Genomic DNA, 18,259 nt, shown 5'->3' on the forward strand with positions numbered 1-18,259 from the left:
ACACCCAGTGCTCCATGCAGAACGTGCCCTCCTCAATACCCATCACCAGGCTAACCCATCCCCCTACCCTTGAGATTCTTTCCCTTTCTTTTCCTCTCCCTCTGCCCTTCCCTCTCCACTCCTCTCTCTCTAAAATAAATAAATACTTCTTTTCAAAAAATTCCCTCAAGTGGCTTTCAACGTGGTAGGGAAGATAGACATGCAAATGAGTAATTTCAGGGGAACTTGCTTAGAACAATGTATCAAAGGTGTATGAGGTACAGTCATAGAAAAAGACTGGAATAATGTCTTCTCCTTGGAGGTTTGTATAAGAACTTTCGCTGGATAGATAAGGTGAGGATAGGGCAGGATTCCCCAGAGAGTGACAGTCTTTTCCTAATCGTAGAGCCAAGTCTGAAGGCAAGAGAAAGTTGTGTGCTAGGAAGATAAGGGAACTTTACGCCCCAGGAATTATCTTAACATAATTAAAGATAAGATTCTTTCCCTGAGGGTATGAAAACCAGCATTGAAGCCACTGCCCTGGGAGAAAGCTGCAGGCCAAATAGTTAAAAATGAGAATAAGCTTTTATTTACTTTTTTTGTAGAACACGGAAAATTAGTTAAAGCTTAGTGGAAGAAAGTATTTAAATAATGTTCTAAACTTTATCTTAATAGTGTGAATGTTATGTTTATTTAAATATTTACCTATTTATGTAGTAAGTATGCTTCTAGTAAAAGCATAATTGACTAGATGCTTTTGTAGATAGATAATCTGAGATTCTACATCGCATACCTAGAAAAAGCCTGGTTGTTTACCTGTATTGATTTTGTTTCTTTTCTGTCCCCACTCCTGTAAAAGCTCCACCGAGACAGAGATCATTTGTTTTGTTCACAGCTGTTATTTGCAGCACAAAGCTGGTGCTCAGTAAATGCTGTTGAGGGAATGGATGATTAGTTGGCTAATGGTCACGTGGATGACTCAAGGAGCCTTCACCTTGGTGTGGTGATGAGTTAGCTGAACTGCAGGTGTAATCATTGGAGAGGTGTGAATAGTCTTCTCAGGAGTCTACAGTGAGACTATAGATCCAGAGATTTAAAATTTTCCTTTTAACACTTTATATTTCTTTTTCTTTTTTTTCTTTACTAACATTAAAACGTTTAAAATTTTTAAGTGCTGCTCTGCCCCAAATATTTTTATTTTTAGTATGTTGTTATTGATTTGTTTTGCTACTTTGGTGATAAAATCAGATCCCTTGGGTGGAGCATGGAGGGAGAACTCTGTTTTCTCTTACAAAAATAGGGAAACTGAAAATAATACAGTAATGATCACTTGCCACTGGCTATTATTTTTGAAGTCAGAAAATACCTTTTTCTGACTGCCAACCTAATACCTTATTTATTTTGCAATATACAGAGTGCTTTCATGTATGTGATTTCGTTTAATCTTAACAACACTGTGGGGAACTTGTCTTTATTGTTTTCAGATGAAGGAACATCTAGGTTTTTCACTGCCAGATATTAAAAGACCCTGTGTGACCTCAGGTTCTATGACGAGAAGTAGAGTGTATCGAGAGGGCGTAGATAGCCCCCACCATTCCCCGTGGTCAGACCACCCTTGGCTCTCTGGGCCCTCACGGTCCTGGTGGAATGTGTTCAGGAGGTAGCGGGGTAATGAAGGGATTCAGACTGATGCTATTAAGAAGGAATGAAGGCTCTTTAGTCTGGGGTGGACTGTCAGAGGGAAAGCGGGACTGGATGTTTTCAAGCATCAACACTAGGGTGGAAGCTTTCACAGTTTTGTTTTTGTTTTGTTTTTTTAAGCAAAATTGCTCAAAGATGTAAATTGCTGTGGGAGAAACCTCCTCCTGTTTAGTAGTTTCATCTAGACAATAACTTGGCGTTTAGAGGGCATTTAGACATGCATTGGTTTGGATTGGTGCGTCTTATATTGCTACCCCACATTGGTGCCAAGGTGTCTACATCTGGCAGCTTTTTAGTAGGCCTGAGGCATGGTCTAGGAATCTGTTAACTGACGAACAGCCCGTCTGGGGGCCCCTGGACTTGAGGACTTGAAGGTCCTGTTCCAATCCCAAGATCTTGTGCTTCTGTGATATTCCAGAATAAAGGCCATCTGATCTATATTTCCCTCATCTGAAATTGAGTTTGGTTGTGGGGAAGGAAAAGTATTCTCGGCTGTGATGCTCACCCAGTGTTTTCATAAGCGGTGGCCTTTTCCTCTCCGCAGCATCTTCCGCCTTAGCAAGTGTGGACCTGGCTTTGGAGCAGGGCGTGGCACTGGCCTTGTTCAAGGCCCTGCAGTCTCCAGCTCTGGGCCTTCGAGGGCTGCAGCAGCAGAACGGGGACTGGTACCTCAAGCAGCTCCTGAGTGATAGGCAGCAGAAAAGACAGGTAAAAGTGTGGTGGGCCGCACCTGTGGGCGTTCACGTATATCCATGCGGATCCTGTGCTGGCCTTTTTCCCCTGTTGTTAGACTATAACCTATAGTTTTTAGTACGACTTTTTTTTTCCTGCATATGAATGTAGGTTTTTAATATATCCCCAGGTAAGAAACACATTGTCTTTAGTCCCCTTTCGCTTTTCCAGTTGTAAACCCTCTTAAACAAGTAGTACCTGCCCTCCGAACCTAACCACCCCTTCACTTGAAGCATCCTTCTTAATTCCCCAACTCAAAGCCATGGGGGAAAACCTGAATCTCTTTCACATTCTTACTTCAGGACTTTCTACTTAAAAGAAAGCCAATGTCAACTAGTTTCCTCTGGCCAGCACTGGGAAAGCACGTAACGTGCAGTAAGAGTATACTGTGGAATTGTACTTAGTGGGGTTTGTAGGACAAATATGAGTGGCTTTCTTTTTTGTCTGAATGAGGACAAACAAGTGTACATTTTGCAGATTCCCAGCATATATTGGCCAAAGTAAGCATTAATGTGCTAATGAGTCTAAATATCTTATGTCAATATTTTGATGCTTCTCACAAACTATCTTTTTTTATGTGCTGGTATCTGGAAAGCCATTCTGCCGTATTTGGCAGGGGCTTTGGCTCTCACTAGGACTGCCGCTTTCTCTGCACGTAGCCTGACGCTGTCATTTAGGGCCCATGGTTCTTCGTCCCTCTGACTACTGTTGAGATAACCACTGTAAGGCCTGGAGGCACAGGCACGAGAATCTTCACATAAATGTTCTTTGCTTTCCTCAGGGTGGTCAGGCTGATCCCCTACAGAAGGAGGAGCTCCAGTCTGGTGTGGATGCTGCAAACGGTGCTGCCCAACAGTATCAGAAAAGTAAGAGTCCACTCCCTGAGATCCTGAGTAGGGCTTAGGTCTACTGGGGCATCTGAGGTCAGATCCTGTCACTCCTCACCCCCACCCCAAGCCTGCTAGCCATAATTGAGTACCAGGGGCCTTTGGCAGGAGAGCTCCTCTGGTTTTCTGAGTAGAACTGGAGTCCACGTGGGCTCACTTTGGCTTGGAAGCACTTGAGCGTTGGAGGTGGTGAGACTTAAGGGGTTTGCTGGGTGAGATCTGGGTGGTGGAAGAGAGAGAAGGATGTTGCCAACATGGGCAGAGAGAAAAAGGAAGTGTGAGCAGAGATACAGATGATGAAGGATGTATTGAAGCAACAGTGGTGACAATAAAATTTCTGTAGATATTTGGGGCCGAGTTGTATAAGATAAAGGCTTAGAAAGACTGTGGAAACCTTTGAATGGCTGCTTAAGAAGCTGGTCCTTGATTCTCCGGGCTGCATGGTATGGAAGAGATGTTTTAGAAGGAGAGTTGCAGGATGAATTGGAGTGGAAAACGGCTTTATTGGGATATAGTTGGCATAGCCAACAGTTCACCTTCATACAAAGTGCGGGGCTGTTTTTTAAAGATGAAAGCTCCACTTCAAACATCCTGGCTAATAGTTTATCCGCAGAATATAACTTTCTCCTGTGAAAACCGCCTCTACTTTCCCTGGGGGCTTCCTAAGCCAGCTGCATTTCTGGCCCGTTTTCTACTCAGGATTGGCAGCTGTGGCAGCAATCAACGCTGCCATCCAGAAGGGTGTTGCTGAGAAGACTGTTCTGGAGCTTATGAATCCTGAGGCCCAGCTGCCCCAGGTGTATCCGTTCGCGGCCGATCTTTATCAGAAAGAGCTGGTTACGCTGCAGCAACAGAGTCCTGAGGTAAGTCAGCCCAACCTGTCCTGTTAGTGAGCAGAACGGAGTAGAAGTGAACTTCACACCCACTTCTCAGTGTGGTTGGCGGGGCTTTTTTTTTTTTTTTAAACCAGAAACTTAGACTGCTTATGGCTTACTTGAACTTCTGACTTCTGTCGGTATCCAAGAATGTCTATCCTCACCTCCTCCCCCTCCCCGTCTCTGTGCAGCACAGCCTCACCCATCCTGAGCTGTCTGTAGCAGTAGAGATGCTGTCATCCGTGGCCCTGATCAACAGGGCACTGGAGTCGGGGGACATGAACACAGTGTGGAAACAGTTGAGCAGTTCGGTGACAGGCCTTACCAATATCGAAGAAGAAAACTCTCAGAGGTGGGTGCGCAGAGTGGTAGATGGGATCCATTTTTGGGTGTCAGCTCTCCTCTTGTCAGGCATTGTGACTTTAGTGTGCGATCGTTTTTTCTTTTTTTTTTTTCTATTTTGATTCATTTTATTCTTTATTATGCTGGAGGATTTATAGTAAATTATGTCATAGCATTCCACTCCTAAATATGTTAAGTATGCTTATCTAAAACAATGAGGATGTTTATTATAGAGCCAAAATAGTACTATCTTATACCCTGATGAAATAAAGAATTCTTCTTAAATATCTGCTGAACCTAGTCCATTTTCATACTTCCACTTGTTCCAAAACTGTCCTTTTCACTTGGTTTCTTCACACCAGGATCCAGTGCAGGACTATGTGTTACATGACTTTTGTACCACTTAGGTATCTTTTAATCTAGCATTGTGCCTTTCTTCATGAAACTGACTTGTTAAAGAGATGGGACCAGTTGTCCTATAAAATGTTCCACCTTCTGGTTCTGGTTGCTTCCTGATATTTGGCTTATTTCTGTGAATTGGAAATTAGATCTAAAGGCTTTCAAGATCGAGTCAGTGTTTTTGGTTTGTGTATTTATTTACTAGTTTCTCTTAACTAGAGGCATATAAAATCTACTTGTGTCACCGTTAGAGATATTAAGATTGATCCTTGAATCAGGGAGTCTTACCTATATTTATGTTTTTCCCTTAGCATAATCTCTTTTTGCACCTTTGCACCTCAAAATGTCCAGTTCCCCATTAACAATCACCTAATATTTTTAATCCCAGTTGATAATCCTTGTCTAAATCAATACTTTATCAATAAGAGTTACTTAATGATGATATCTGTGTTTTGTTTTGTTAAGCCCCTACATGCGGCTTGAACTTACAACCCCAAGATCAAGAGTTGCATGTTGTACTAACTGAGCCAGCCCGGCTCCCCTAAGGATGATATCTTGATTTATCCTTCCTTCTACTTTTGTTAGCTGGTATATGGCCTTGTTTTCTTGTCTTTAGAGGAATTGCTTAAGATACTGCCTCTGATTCTTAGCTGGTGATACCTGGAATTTAGAACATGTAACAGACTGTTAATAAGTGATATTCTGGGGGTGCCTAGCTGGCTCAGAGGAGCGTGCAACTCTTGACCTTGGGGTTGTGAGTTTGAGCCCCACATTGTGTGTAGAGATTACTTAAACAAAAACAAAAAAATTTAAAAGAGTAAGTGATATCCTTATATTTTCACATTTTGTTGAAGGTAACTCCTCAGTCTCAGAGTTGTTCTCTAGAATATGTGAAGCTATGGGAGTACCTTAGCTGTCTTTGTTCTTTGGATACTTTGTCTCCAGTCTTCCCATTCCTGTCATCCCTGATAATCCTGAAGGTCCCTTTTCTTGCATTGCACTTCACTGTCTTTTTTGTTGGGGGAATGGGGCAGGTATCTCGATGAGCTGATGAAACTGAAAACTCAGGCACACGCAGAAAATAATGCATTTATTACGTGGAATGACATCCAAGCCTGTGTGGACCATGTGAATCTGGTGGTGCAGGAGGAACATGAGAGTGAGTAATCTGTGTAACCATCCCCTCAAATAATGAAACTATTAAAGATGTGTGTGATCCCATGAACTGGCTCTAAACGCTACTCCTAGAAAGATTTTTTGGAAATTGTGTGTGTGTGTGTGTGACAAAAAACTAAGGTTGGGTATTTTCAAAACATCAGGCAACTGCTACAATTGGGTATGTATGTAATAAGAACTAAGTTTCCAGGAGGTGACTTAAACGTGATCTGGTTGTTGTTTCTTTTAAAGATTTTATTTATTTATTGGACAGAGAGAGATGCAGTGAGAAAGGGAACACAAGCAGGGGGAGTGGGAGAGGGAGAAGCAGGCTTCCCGCCGAGCAGGGAGCCTGATGTGGGGCTCAACCCCAGGACCCCAGGATCATGACCTGAGCCAAAGGCAGAGGCCTAATGACTGAGCCACCCAGGCGCCCCTGAACATGATCTGTTATTTTTAAATGTTTTATAACAAGCCGGAGGTTTTCAAGGATGATTGTGAAGGATTGACTAGTGGCCATGTAATTAAACTCCTTTTCCAGTCCAACTCCCCTCCCTGGAGATAGATAGGCTGGGCTGATACCACAATATCATGGGGCTCAAAGCCCTGGTATTCTGATCACATGGTTGGTCTTTCCAGCCTGATCAGCCCTCATCCTGAGACTATCCAGGCGCCCACCTTGTTAGTATAAACTCGGGTCCTAGAAGCCTGAATAACAGATAGTCCAATCATTTAGGAAATTCTAATGGAGGTTCGAGGCTCCTTCCCAGGAACTGGGGTCAAAGGTCAGCCAAGTTTTTATTATACCACAGAATCTTTACAAAAGTAGCACAGCCACCTGATATACCTGAGGAGTGAATATTTCTAGTTTTAATTTGTATTTCCTGTGAGAAATATTCCATTGATTTGGTGAGAAGAGCCTTGCCTTAGGGTGGGGAGCCCTGGGGTCGCATCTGCCTCCGCTTGTACAGTGGAATTTCGAGGAAGAAATCTGAGCCTCATCTTTACTTAAAGATGTTGAATCAGGTGACTTTTTATGATCCCTTGAACTCTAACATTTTGTGAATCAGAAATGGTTTTGATCACACATTGGAATGTACTTGAAAGCTATACTATTAAAGCCAGTTTTATCAAAATTCTCTTTACTTTCACATTAGAGCAATTAAAAATACAACAGAGACTTGAGATTTCAATGGGAGTATGGATACTAGGGAGTTTATTTTAAATGAAACAAACCTAAATTTTCAAAAAATTTAAATGCTGCTTAATACTATAGGTGGCAAATTATAATTTGAATCATGATAATGCTTGAATGGATTTCTGATTACTTAGCATGTTTAAAAATTGATTTGTTTATATAATTTCTTAATTAAAAAAATAACCTTTGTCCTTTCATATTTAGGGATTTTAGCCATTGGTTTAATTAATGAAGCCCTGGATGAAGGTGATGCTCAAAAGACTCTACAGGCCCTGCAGATACCTGCGGCCAAACTTGAGGGAGTCCTTACAGAGGTGGCCCAGCATTACCAAGACACACTGATCAGAGCAAAGAGAGAGAAAGCCCAGGTGAGTGGCAGTGAAATTGTTCCTTTCTGTTCAGAGAACTTCATCCTTTCTGGAACCAAGGTAGAGGTAGGGTTGTTTCCTGGATACCTTTAGATTCAGAGCACTGGAGGGACATGAGATGTGACAGTACACATTTGGATTTTTTTTTTTTGTGGTCCTTTGTTGTAGACATTTCTCTCTCGCTCTATTTTTTTTTTTCAATAGAGGGAAGGGGTGGAGAGTGATGGGGGGGAGAGAGAGAATCTTAAGCAGGCTCCACGCTCAGCATGGAGCCTGACGTGGGGCTCAATCTCATGACCCTGAGATCATGACCTGAGCCGAAATCAAGAGTCAGACGCTCAACCAACTGAGCCACCCAGGTGCCCCCCCTCTTGTGTCTCTAAGTAAATTCTGTGTTGAAGTATAAGATCCAAAAAATGTATAAGTTATGTAAGTATACAATTGTATATATTTTCAAGAGTGAGCATATCTGTGTAATTGGTAGTCAGATTATGAAAAGCTTGACAGAACTGTCTGATGCATCCCGTTCTGCCCTCATCCATCCCCCACTGCCCCACCTGCTGGTAATCAATCCTGGTTTTTAACACCACGGTTGATTTTTGGCCTGTTTTTGACTTGTATTTGAATGGTATATAAGTACATACATTATGTACTCTTTTGTATCTGGCTTCTTCTGCCTAATTTCACAATGTTAGTGAAATTCATCTGTGCAGTTGTAAGAAGCAATAGTTTATTCATTCCTATTGTTGTGTACTATCCCACTCTGTGGTTATAGATTGTCGTTGGAAATTTTGGATTGTTTCCCACTTTTTGGCTATTGCAAATAATGCTTCTTTGAATATTTTAGTACATGTTTCTTAGTAAATATATGTACCATTTTTATTAGGTGTACATTTAGAAGTAGAATTTATGGGCCATAGGGAATGCACATGTGTTAAGCTTTAGTAGATAATGACATGTTTTTATAACAACTTTATTGAGATACAATTCACGTAGCATAGATCTCAGCATTTCAAAGTATACAATTCAGTGGTGTTTTGTCTTCATGGAATTGTACAATCAATTTTAGAACATTTTTATCACCCTAGAAGGAAACCTGGCTCCCACTAATTAGTCACTTCTCATTTTCTCTCATTCTCTCCTGCTCAAGGCAACCAGCAGTCTACTTCTGTCTATGGATTTGCCTATTCTGGACATTTTGTGTACATGGAATCATACAACATGTAGTCCTTTGTAATTGGCTTCTTAGCTTGGTTTATCCAAGTTGTAGCATGTATTAGTAGTACATCATTTCTTTTTACTGTCAAATTATATTCCATTGTGTGGCTATAGCACATTTTAGCCATTCATCAGTTGATGGACATGGGTTGTTTCTGTCTTAATGGCTATCAGGAGCAATGCTACTCTGAACACAGAGATTTTTGTAGGTGATTGTAACACAAACATATCTTTTAAAAAAGTTTGTCTTACCTCAGCTAGTTGGTTGAGGAAATGGACAAGATTTATACCTCTTTTTATCATGTTGCTGAGTAGGAAGTTGTTTTGTATATAGTAGGCCCCCAGATAGTAGTTGTATGATTAAGGCATGATTACTTCTGTTTTTCTAATTGTGATAGATCTCCTTTTAGTTTCTTCCTAACTAATAACAATCTGTTGTTGGGAGGATGACACCTTTTTTTTTCTCTTTAAATTTTTTTTGTTTGTTTTAAAGATTTTCTTTATTTGACAGAGAGAGACACAGTGAGAGAGGGAACACAAGCAAGGGGAGTGGGAGAGGGAGAAGCAGGCTTCCCGCGGAGCAGGGAGCCTGATGTGGGGCCTGATCCCAGGACCCTGAGATTACTACCTGAGCCAAAGGCAGATGCTTAACGACTGAGCCACCCAGGCGCCCCGGGATGACACCTTTTCTGACTCAGAAGATCCCTACAATGAGGTTCTGGTAGCAAGCAGAAGAAATAAAAGAAATTCCTTTTTTTTTTTTTTTTTTTAATTTTATTTTTAAGTGATCTCTACACCCAATGTGGGGCTTGAACTCACAACCCTGAAATCAAGAGTTGCTCTACTGACAGGGCCAGCCAAGTGCCCCTCTAAAAGAAATTCTTAATTTAAGGGGTCAGATTCTTTCTGGGAAGACAAAAGATAGAAAAACAGACCAGGGCTTCTGTGTTATTGGAGCTTTTATACACTCACACCTCTGCAGGCTCTTTAAGTTTGGGTTGGGATAGAGGAGTTGTGTGTAATAAATACTATCATGTTGATAGGTCCCCTTTGATTCCATTGTCAGGAGAGTAGTTGGCATTACCATGTCCTAATCCTATAAGTATAGCAAGTACTAGGTTTCATTTAGGAGGCACATGATTGTGCTGAATGTCAGTGATCTGAAACACAACTCCCATTTGTGTAGTCAGGAAACTGAGAAAAAGGGATCAGTTGCCTGCAGGAAGTGGTAAATGGAGTTCTCTGTCTTTGATATTAATTTTGGATCCTTTGGGTCAGAGCCTCCCAAACTTGGCTGATTGTTAAAACACTTGAAAAGTCATTTTTGATAACAAATACAGATTCCTAAGCTTTAACTCTGTTCCTGCTGATTCCGAATCTCTAGCTTGGGGCCTGGCTGCAGTGGTTTTGGGAAGGCCAGTGGTGGTGGCCTTTGTTTTTGCTACCATTTAAGTCCAGAAGGAATCTTACATCTGACGGACAGAGGAGTAGGATTTGGGAGAATAAGCTAGCTCTGGTTCCCTAAAAAAGGAAACCTCTAATAAAGGAAAGAGTCGTTGGAGGATATAACTTGTACCTGCTCTCACTCGTGCTGTAAGCCTGACTGCTCCTTTTGTTTGGGTCATGACAGTTAATTAGAGGATGTGACTAGAGTTTGAAGCATTTCCTTTTGCTGGGGAATAACTTTCAGAGTTCATCAAAGGAGGAGAAAGGGGGCAGGGGGCGGGTTAGAGGAAAATTTGCTTAACCCTGCTGGGCTGTGCTGCATGTAGACTGCATATTTGGTAGAATTGGCTTTTTTTAGGCCTCAGCTTAGCAGTTCCTCTGAGCCATTTTGGGAGTGGTTTTAAAAATAATCATCTGAGTTCTAAATTTAGCAAGCAAAAGAGCTTAATTTAAATTTGGTCTGTCTTTTCTTTTCTTGTGATATCTTTGTGTCTGGTTTTGGTATCAGGGTAATACTGGCCTCATAGAATGAACTGGGAAGCATTACTTCCTCTTCTAGGTTTTAGAAGAGTTTCTAAAAGACTGGTGTCAATTCTTTTTTTTTTTAATTTTTTATTGTTATGTTAATCACCATACATCACATCATTAGTCTTGGATGTAGTGTTCCATGATGCATTGTTTGTGCATAACACCCAGTGCTCCACGCAGAATGTGCTGTCTTTAATACCCATCACCAGGCTAACCCATCCCCCCATCCCCCTCCCCTTTAGAACCCTCAGTTTGTTTTTCAGAGTCCATCATCTCTCATGGTTCATCCCCCCCTTCATTCTTCCCTTCCTGCTATCTTCTTCTCTTTTTTTCCTTAACATATATTGCATCATTTGTTTCAGAGGTACAGATCTGTGATTCAACAGTCTTGCACAATTCACAGCACTCACCATAGCACATACCCTCCCCAATGTCTATCACCCAGCCACCCCGTTCTCCCACCGCCCCCCACTCCAGCAACCCTCAGTTTGTTTCCTGAGATTAAGAATTCCTCATATCAGTGAGGTCATATGATACATGTCTTTCTCTGATTGACTTATTTCGCTCAGCATAACACCCTCCACTTCCATCCACGTCGTTGCAAATGGCAAGATCTCATTCCTTTTGCTGGCTGCATAATATTCCATTATATACATACACCACATCTTCTTTATCCATTCATCTGTCGATGGACATCTTGACTCTTTCCACAATTTGGCTATTGTGGACATTGCTGCTATAAACATTGGGGTGCACGTCCCCCTTCGGATCCCTACATTTGTATCTTTGTGGTAAATACCCAGTAGTGCAATTGCTGGATCGTATAGTAGCTCTATTTTCAACTGTTGGAGGAACCTCCATACTGTTTTCCAGAGGGGCTGCACCAGCTTGCATTCCCACCAACAATGTAGGAGGGTTCCCCTTTCTCTGCATCCCCGCCAACATCTGTCGTTTCCTGACTTGTTCATTTTAGCCATTCTGACTGGTCTGAGGTGGTATCTCATTGAGGTTTTGATTTGGGTTTCCCTGAAGCCGAGCGATGCTGAGCACTTTTTCATGTGTCTGTTGGTCATTTGGATAAGACTGGTGTCAATTCTTTAAACATTTGGTAGAATTCACCAGTGAAGTCATATGGTCTTGGGTTTGGTTTGGTTTGGTTTTTGTAGAATGTGTTTTGATTACTAATTCCATGTCTGTGTTTGTTATAGGTCTATTCAGATTTTCTTCAAGTGTTCTGTATTCTTCCTTCCCTTTCTCATTGCCTTCTCGGAATTCCATTATGCGTGTATTGGTATTATTAATGGTGTGCACAGGTTTTTGAGGCTTGGTTCCTTTTTCCTCATTCTTTTTTCTTACTGTTTCTCAGACTGGATATTGTTCCTTAGACTGTCTAACTTAAATCGACCTATCTTCAAGTTCTCTGATTCTTTCTTGTGCATGCTGAAATCTGCTGAGTCCCTCTAGTGAATTTTTCATTTCAGTTATTGTACTTTTCAACTCCAGAATTTCATTTGGCTCTTTTTTTTTTTTAATTTAAGACAGAGCGAGGAGAGAGGGCGCACAAGCAGGGGGAGAGGGAGAGAGAGAAGCAGACCTCCCCACTGAGCAAGGAGCCCTACGCAGGGCTCAATTCCAGGACACTGGGATCATGACCTGAGCAGATGCTTAACCAACTGAGCCACCCAGGCGCCCCTCGTTTGGTTCTTTTTTGAAAAATAATTTCTGTCTCTTTATTGATATTCTCTGGTGAGACTTTTTTTTTTTTAAAGATTTTATTTATTTTTTTATTTGTATTATACAATACAAATAAATATACAATAAAATAATATATTTTTATTATTTATTTATTTATAAATAAATATTTATTTATTTGACAGAGAGAGACACACACACACACACACACACACACACACACACACACACACACACACACACACACACACACACAGCGAGAGAGGGAACACAAGCAGGGGGAGTGGGAGAGGGAGAAGCAAGCTTCCCGAGGAGCAGGGAGCCCGATGCGGGGCTCGATCCCAGGACCCTGGGATCATGACCTAAGCCGAAGGCAGACGCTTAATGACTGAGCCACCCAGGCGCCCGAGACATTGTTCTTATACTTTAAGTTCTTTAGACATGGTTTTCTTTAATTCTTTGAACATATTTAAAATAGCTGATTTAAATCTTTGTTTCCTTTTTTCCCTGTTTGAACCATGCTTTCCTGTTTCTTTCTTTTCTTTTGTACTTTGGTAGTTTCATAGAATTTTCTTTTTTCTTCCTTTTTAAAATTTTAATTCCAGTATAATTAACATACAGTGTTATATTAGTTTTAGGTATACAAGATAGTGATTCAACAGTTCTATACATTATTCTGTCTTCCTTGGGATAAGTGATAAGATAGTTTCTCTTTCTGCTGCTTCATTATTAATGTATAGAAATGCAACGAATTTCTGTATGTTGATCTTGTATCCTACAATGTTACTGAATTCATTTATCAGTTCTAGTAGTGTTTTGGTGGGGTCTTTAGGGTTTTCTATATATAATATGTCATCTGCAAACAGTGAAAATTTTACTTCGTCCTTACCAATTTGGATACCTTTTATTTCTTGTCTGATTGCTGTGGTTAGGACTTCCAGTACTATGTTAAAAAAACAGTGGTGAGAATGGACATCCTTTGTCTTGTTCCTGACCTTAGGGGAAAAACTCTCAGTTTTTCACCATTGAGCATGATACTAGCTGTGGGTTCTTTATATATGGCCTTTATTATGTTGAGGTATGTTCCCTCTAAACCTACTTTGTTGAGGGTTTTTATCATGAATGGATGTTGTACTTCGTCAAATCATGCTTTCTTGTTTCTTTGTCTTGTAATTTTTTTTGTTGAAAACTGGACATTTTAATATTGGGGCAACTCTGGAAATCAGAGTCTACTCCATCCTCAGAGTTTACTGTTGTCTTTGTTACTATTGTTTGTTTAGTGATTTTCAATTCTGTTAAGTCATGTGTGGCCACTGAAGTCTCTTCTTGATTAGCTAGAGGTCAGCTAATGATTAGGCAGAGTATTTTTATTTATTTATTTTTAAAAGATCTTATTTATTCATTTACTTATTTATTTGAGAGAGAGAAAATGGGGGGCCCAGAGGGAGAGGGACAAGTAGATTCTATGCTGAGTGTGGAGCCCAGCACGGGGCTCTGTCCCACGACCCTAAGATCATGACCGGAGCAGAAACTAGGAGTCGGACCTTTCACTGACTTGCGTCTGAGCCACCCAGACGCCCCTAAGAGTATTTTTAAATGCCTAGAACCAGTATAGCTCCCAGACTTTGCTGAGGACCAGTGCGTGCGTGTTGGGACACACCTTCAACACTCAGCCAGGCTGTTTACAATTCTGCCGTAGACCTCGCTTCATGCGTGCGCAGAACCTCAAGGTCAGCTGGAGATGAGCCCTTACAGCCTTACAGATCTCTTCTGAGCATGTGCACAGCTTGCACATGCATTACGGCCTTCTGGATTTCCATCTCAGGAACATGTCAGAGACTTTCAAAGCTCTCTGGATGTCTCATTTTCAGACGTTTCTTTTTAAGCTTTTTGGTTAGCTTATTGTTTGCCTAAATTTTTATCCACTGCTCTAGACATCTGTGATGTTAAACAAGTGCCTCTTACGGTTTTTGATAAATGCCCCTGAAGAAGAGGCTATTTGCACTGGGCAAGCTCTAAGTCAGTTCAGATGAAGATAGCCTTGCTGTGGCTTTCTAGGGATCTAAATCTAACAGGTTGGCTCATGACAGTTCTCTGGGAATAGATGGGGCTCTGAAGGAGGGTGTGTGTGTGTGTCTGTGTGGTGGTGGTGGTGGGAGACAGATGGGAGTGGAGCCATTTAAAGTGCCACAAAGCTCACAGTTGTTGTCCCAATTCAATGGTTTTTCTTTTTTTTTATTAACATATAATGTATTATTTGTTTCAGGGGTACAGGTCTGTGATTCAACAGTCTTGCACGATTCACAGCGCTCACCATAGCACATACCCTCCCCAGTGTCTATCACCCAGCCACCCCATCCCTCCCACCCGCCTCCACTCCAGCAACCCTCAGTTTGTTTCCTGAGATTAAGAGTCTCTTATGGTTTGTCTTCCTTCTGGTTTGTCTTGTTTTGTTTTTCCCTCCCTTCCTCTATCTTCCTCTGTCTTGTTTCTCGAATTCCTCATATCAGTGAGATCATAGGATACTTGTCTTTCTCTGATTGACTTATTTCACTTAGCATAATAACCTCTAGTTCCATCCACGTTGTTGCAAATGGCAAGATTTCATTTTTTGATGGCTGCATAATATTCCTTTGTGTGTGTACATCTATATATATCATATATATGATATATATATATGATGTATGTATGATATATACATATATATCTTCTTTATCCATTCATCTGTTGATGGATATCTAGGGTCTTTCCACAGTTTGGCTATTGTGGACATTGCTGCTATAAACATTGGGGTGCATGTGCCCCTTCAGGTCACTACATTTGTATTTTTGGGGTAAATACCCAGTAGTGCAATTGCTGGGTCGTATGGTAGCTCTATTTTCCACTTTTTGAGGAACCTCCATACTGTTTTCCAGAGTGGCTGCACCAGCTTGCATTCCCACCAACAGTGTAGGAGGGTTCCCCTTTCTCCACATCCCCGCCAGCATCTGTCTTTTCCTGACTTGTTAATTTTAGCCATTCTGGCTGGTGTGAGGTGGTGTCTCATTGAGGTTTTGATTTGGATTTTCCTGATGCCGAGTGAAGTTGAGCACTTTTTCATGTGTCTGTTGGCCATTTGGATGTCTTCTTTGCAGAAGTGTCTGTTCATGCTTCTGGCCATTTTTTTTTCTTTTTCTTTTTTTTTTAAGATTTTATTTATCTAACTGACAGAGAGAGACAGGTGAGAGAGGTAACACAAGCAGGGGGAGTGGGAGAGGGAGAAGCAGGCTTCCTGCCGAGCAGGGAGCCTGCTGTGGGGCTCGATCCCAGGACCCTGGGATCATGACCTGAGCCAAAGGCAGTCGCTTAACCAACTGAGCCACCCAGGCACCCCTCTTCTGCCCCTTTCTTGATTGGATTATTTGTTCTTTGGGTGTTGAGTTTGGTAAGTTCTTTATAGATTGGGTACTAGCCCTTTATCTGATATGTCATTTGCAAATATCTTCTCTCATTCTGTTGGTTGTCTTTTGGTTTTGTTGACTGTTTTCCTTTGCTGTGCAAAAGCTTTTTATCTTGATGAAGTCCCAGTAGTTCATTTTTGCCCTCAATGTTTTTTCTTGAATAAACTCTCTGTTTGCTGCAAGCCAAAATTCTTGATGTTTTGAAAAAGTTGACAATTTTTGCCAGGGTTTTGTTTCTTTTATGTAGGAGAGGATTTTCAGATGTCCTTACTCTGCTATTTTCACTGGTGGTCACTTCTCTCTTCATTTAAATTTAGTGTTTTTGGAATACTTGCTAAAAGTAGATTACTAGTCATGGGGTAGTAATACCTGAATGCCAAGACATGGATATCAGGGATTCTCAAGGAACCCATTTTATAATTACAGATATGAATGACTTGTAAATCTCTGTTCTGCTCCCCCACCCTATATAGTGTGTGTGTACACAGACAGACACACATGCATGCAGCTAAAAATCAGCTGCTTTGCACCGGTGCAACTGTCCCAGTTGTTGGGATGTTGAAATACTTTATTTGGTACACTGCTACTGTGCAGTAACTAAAGGACTAATGTACCTAATCCAGCAGGCCATACGATTCTGCTGCATTCTGATTGTTCGGTGCTTGTGTTGCATAGTTGATGCATATGTTGTATAGATTCAGATTCATGTATGTGTGTGTGTACATGTGTATGTAGCATGCATGGCATAGTTCATATAATGTGGCATGGTTTGCATGTGTGACGGCAGATAAAAATACTACATGTGTTACATATATGTACACATAATATACTGCAACCTAGATTTTATTTATCATCACACATGCACACCATGCTACATATAATGGGAGAGATTTCTAAGGAGGTTTTAAGGGGTAAGAAGTGCCCTTTAGAGGTGTGTGAGTTTGTACTTTACACACACACACACACACACACACACACACACACACACACACACACGATAGCCATTCTTTTGCCCCTTGTCCCTTTTACTTTTTCTGTATTTTGTGGCTTCTCCACCTCTTTTACCTGCAATCATTGCCTACTTTTTTGATTCTTATTTCTGGTTTCTATCTGTTTACCTCTTCTGAAATGGAGCCAGTGTGCTAAGCCTTCGCATTGTTAGGGGGCAGTAGTTCAGCATATTTAATGTAGCTTTTTCACATTAAATCTTTTTTATCTCCGTAATCGCCACAACATCTAGCCCAGAGTTTTAACCTCCTGCTGAATGGTTTGTGTTAATCTTGGGTGATCTCTTTAGAGCGTGCAGGAGGATCTGGGGCTTTTGTCATCTTATTTGATCTGATTGGAGCTGAGAGTACCTGTTTCCTTATACTGGGATGAGGTGAATTATGTTGCCTCTCTTTCCTCGTATTGCTGTATCATTTATCCCTGACACACCTGAGACACCCATCTGTTCTCTTTCTTTCGCCTTCCATACCGTAGCTCTGTCACCTGTTTCTTAGGGGAGTACGCATGGATATGCATTAACTGTTCCGCTGTAGTCTGCCTGGGGCAGAGAAGGCACAACTCTGAATGGTCAGAATTCTTGATGAGCTATGCCCTCCTCTGAATGCAAGGAACGTTGTGCCAAACCTCCCAGCTCTGCGGACAGCAGATTCTGCTCAGAGGTATCTGATGTGTGATTAACTTAAAGGTGAACCCAAAAGAGCCTGGTTCTGTAGAAATACTTACGTTTTAACGTGAGAAGATTTTCAGGCTGCCTCCGTCGGGGACTGCACCCCCAGCCCTCTGGCATAGGCTCTCTGTTCACGTTGTCACAGACCCGTAGCTGACTCGTCCTCTTGTGTCACACTGAAACTATTGCTTAGCATTTCCAGTATTTATTTGTGTGATTTTAGGGGGAGTCTCTGTGGCCATTTTCTGTTTTCAGTAACAGAAAGGGACTGGTGGTAGGACAGTACGAACCTCTTCAGCACTTCGGTGATTTGTTCCTGCATTCTATTTGCGTTCTCCTTTCCTTTCCCGACGGTCAGTTTCTTAAAACTGGGACAGTGCCTCTTAGGATTCTAAACCCAGCCCTTACCTTAATTTCTTTAAATGATCTTTCTTTGTAAAACTCTGCATTTGAAAGGAGTAAATCACTGCTTTTAATGTCAGTGGCCTGCCTTTGGCCTTATACCGTCACCAGTGTGCTTTATAAATTGCAGGAACTGGGGACAGCTTGGCTCTGCCAAGGGAAACGGTGTGTCTCCCTCCACAGTACTGTGGGGGAAAAGTGAAGTCTTCTCTGAGCTTCCAC

General features: G+C 41.5%; 1 protein-coding gene across 1 annotated transcript in view; it reads left to right on the forward strand.

Annotated features, from left to right (window-relative positions):
• Positions 1-18,259, forward strand: part of IQGAP1 (IQ motif containing GTPase activating protein 1) — a 101,582-nt gene that overhangs the window by 49,637 nt on the left and 33,686 nt on the right. Inside the window, exons 10-15 of the mRNA XM_028122080.2 lie at positions 2,225-2,388; positions 3,194-3,278; positions 3,999-4,162; positions 4,366-4,526; positions 5,950-6,074; positions 7,473-7,636. Of these exons, the coding sequence (XP_027977881.1) occupies positions 2,225-2,388; positions 3,194-3,278; positions 3,999-4,162; positions 4,366-4,526; positions 5,950-6,074; positions 7,473-7,636 (863 nt within the window). The remainder of the gene's footprint in view (positions 1-2,224; positions 2,389-3,193; positions 3,279-3,998; positions 4,163-4,365; positions 4,527-5,949; positions 6,075-7,472; positions 7,637-18,259) is intronic.

Source organism: Eumetopias jubatus, unplaced genomic scaffold, assembly GCF_037043125.1.
Source record: "Eumetopias jubatus isolate StellerSeaLion01/CBP00866 unplaced genomic scaffold, mEumJub1_p1.0 scaffold_7, whole genome shotgun sequence".
Taxonomy (NCBI): domain Eukaryota; kingdom Metazoa; phylum Chordata; class Mammalia; order Carnivora; family Otariidae; genus Eumetopias; species Eumetopias jubatus.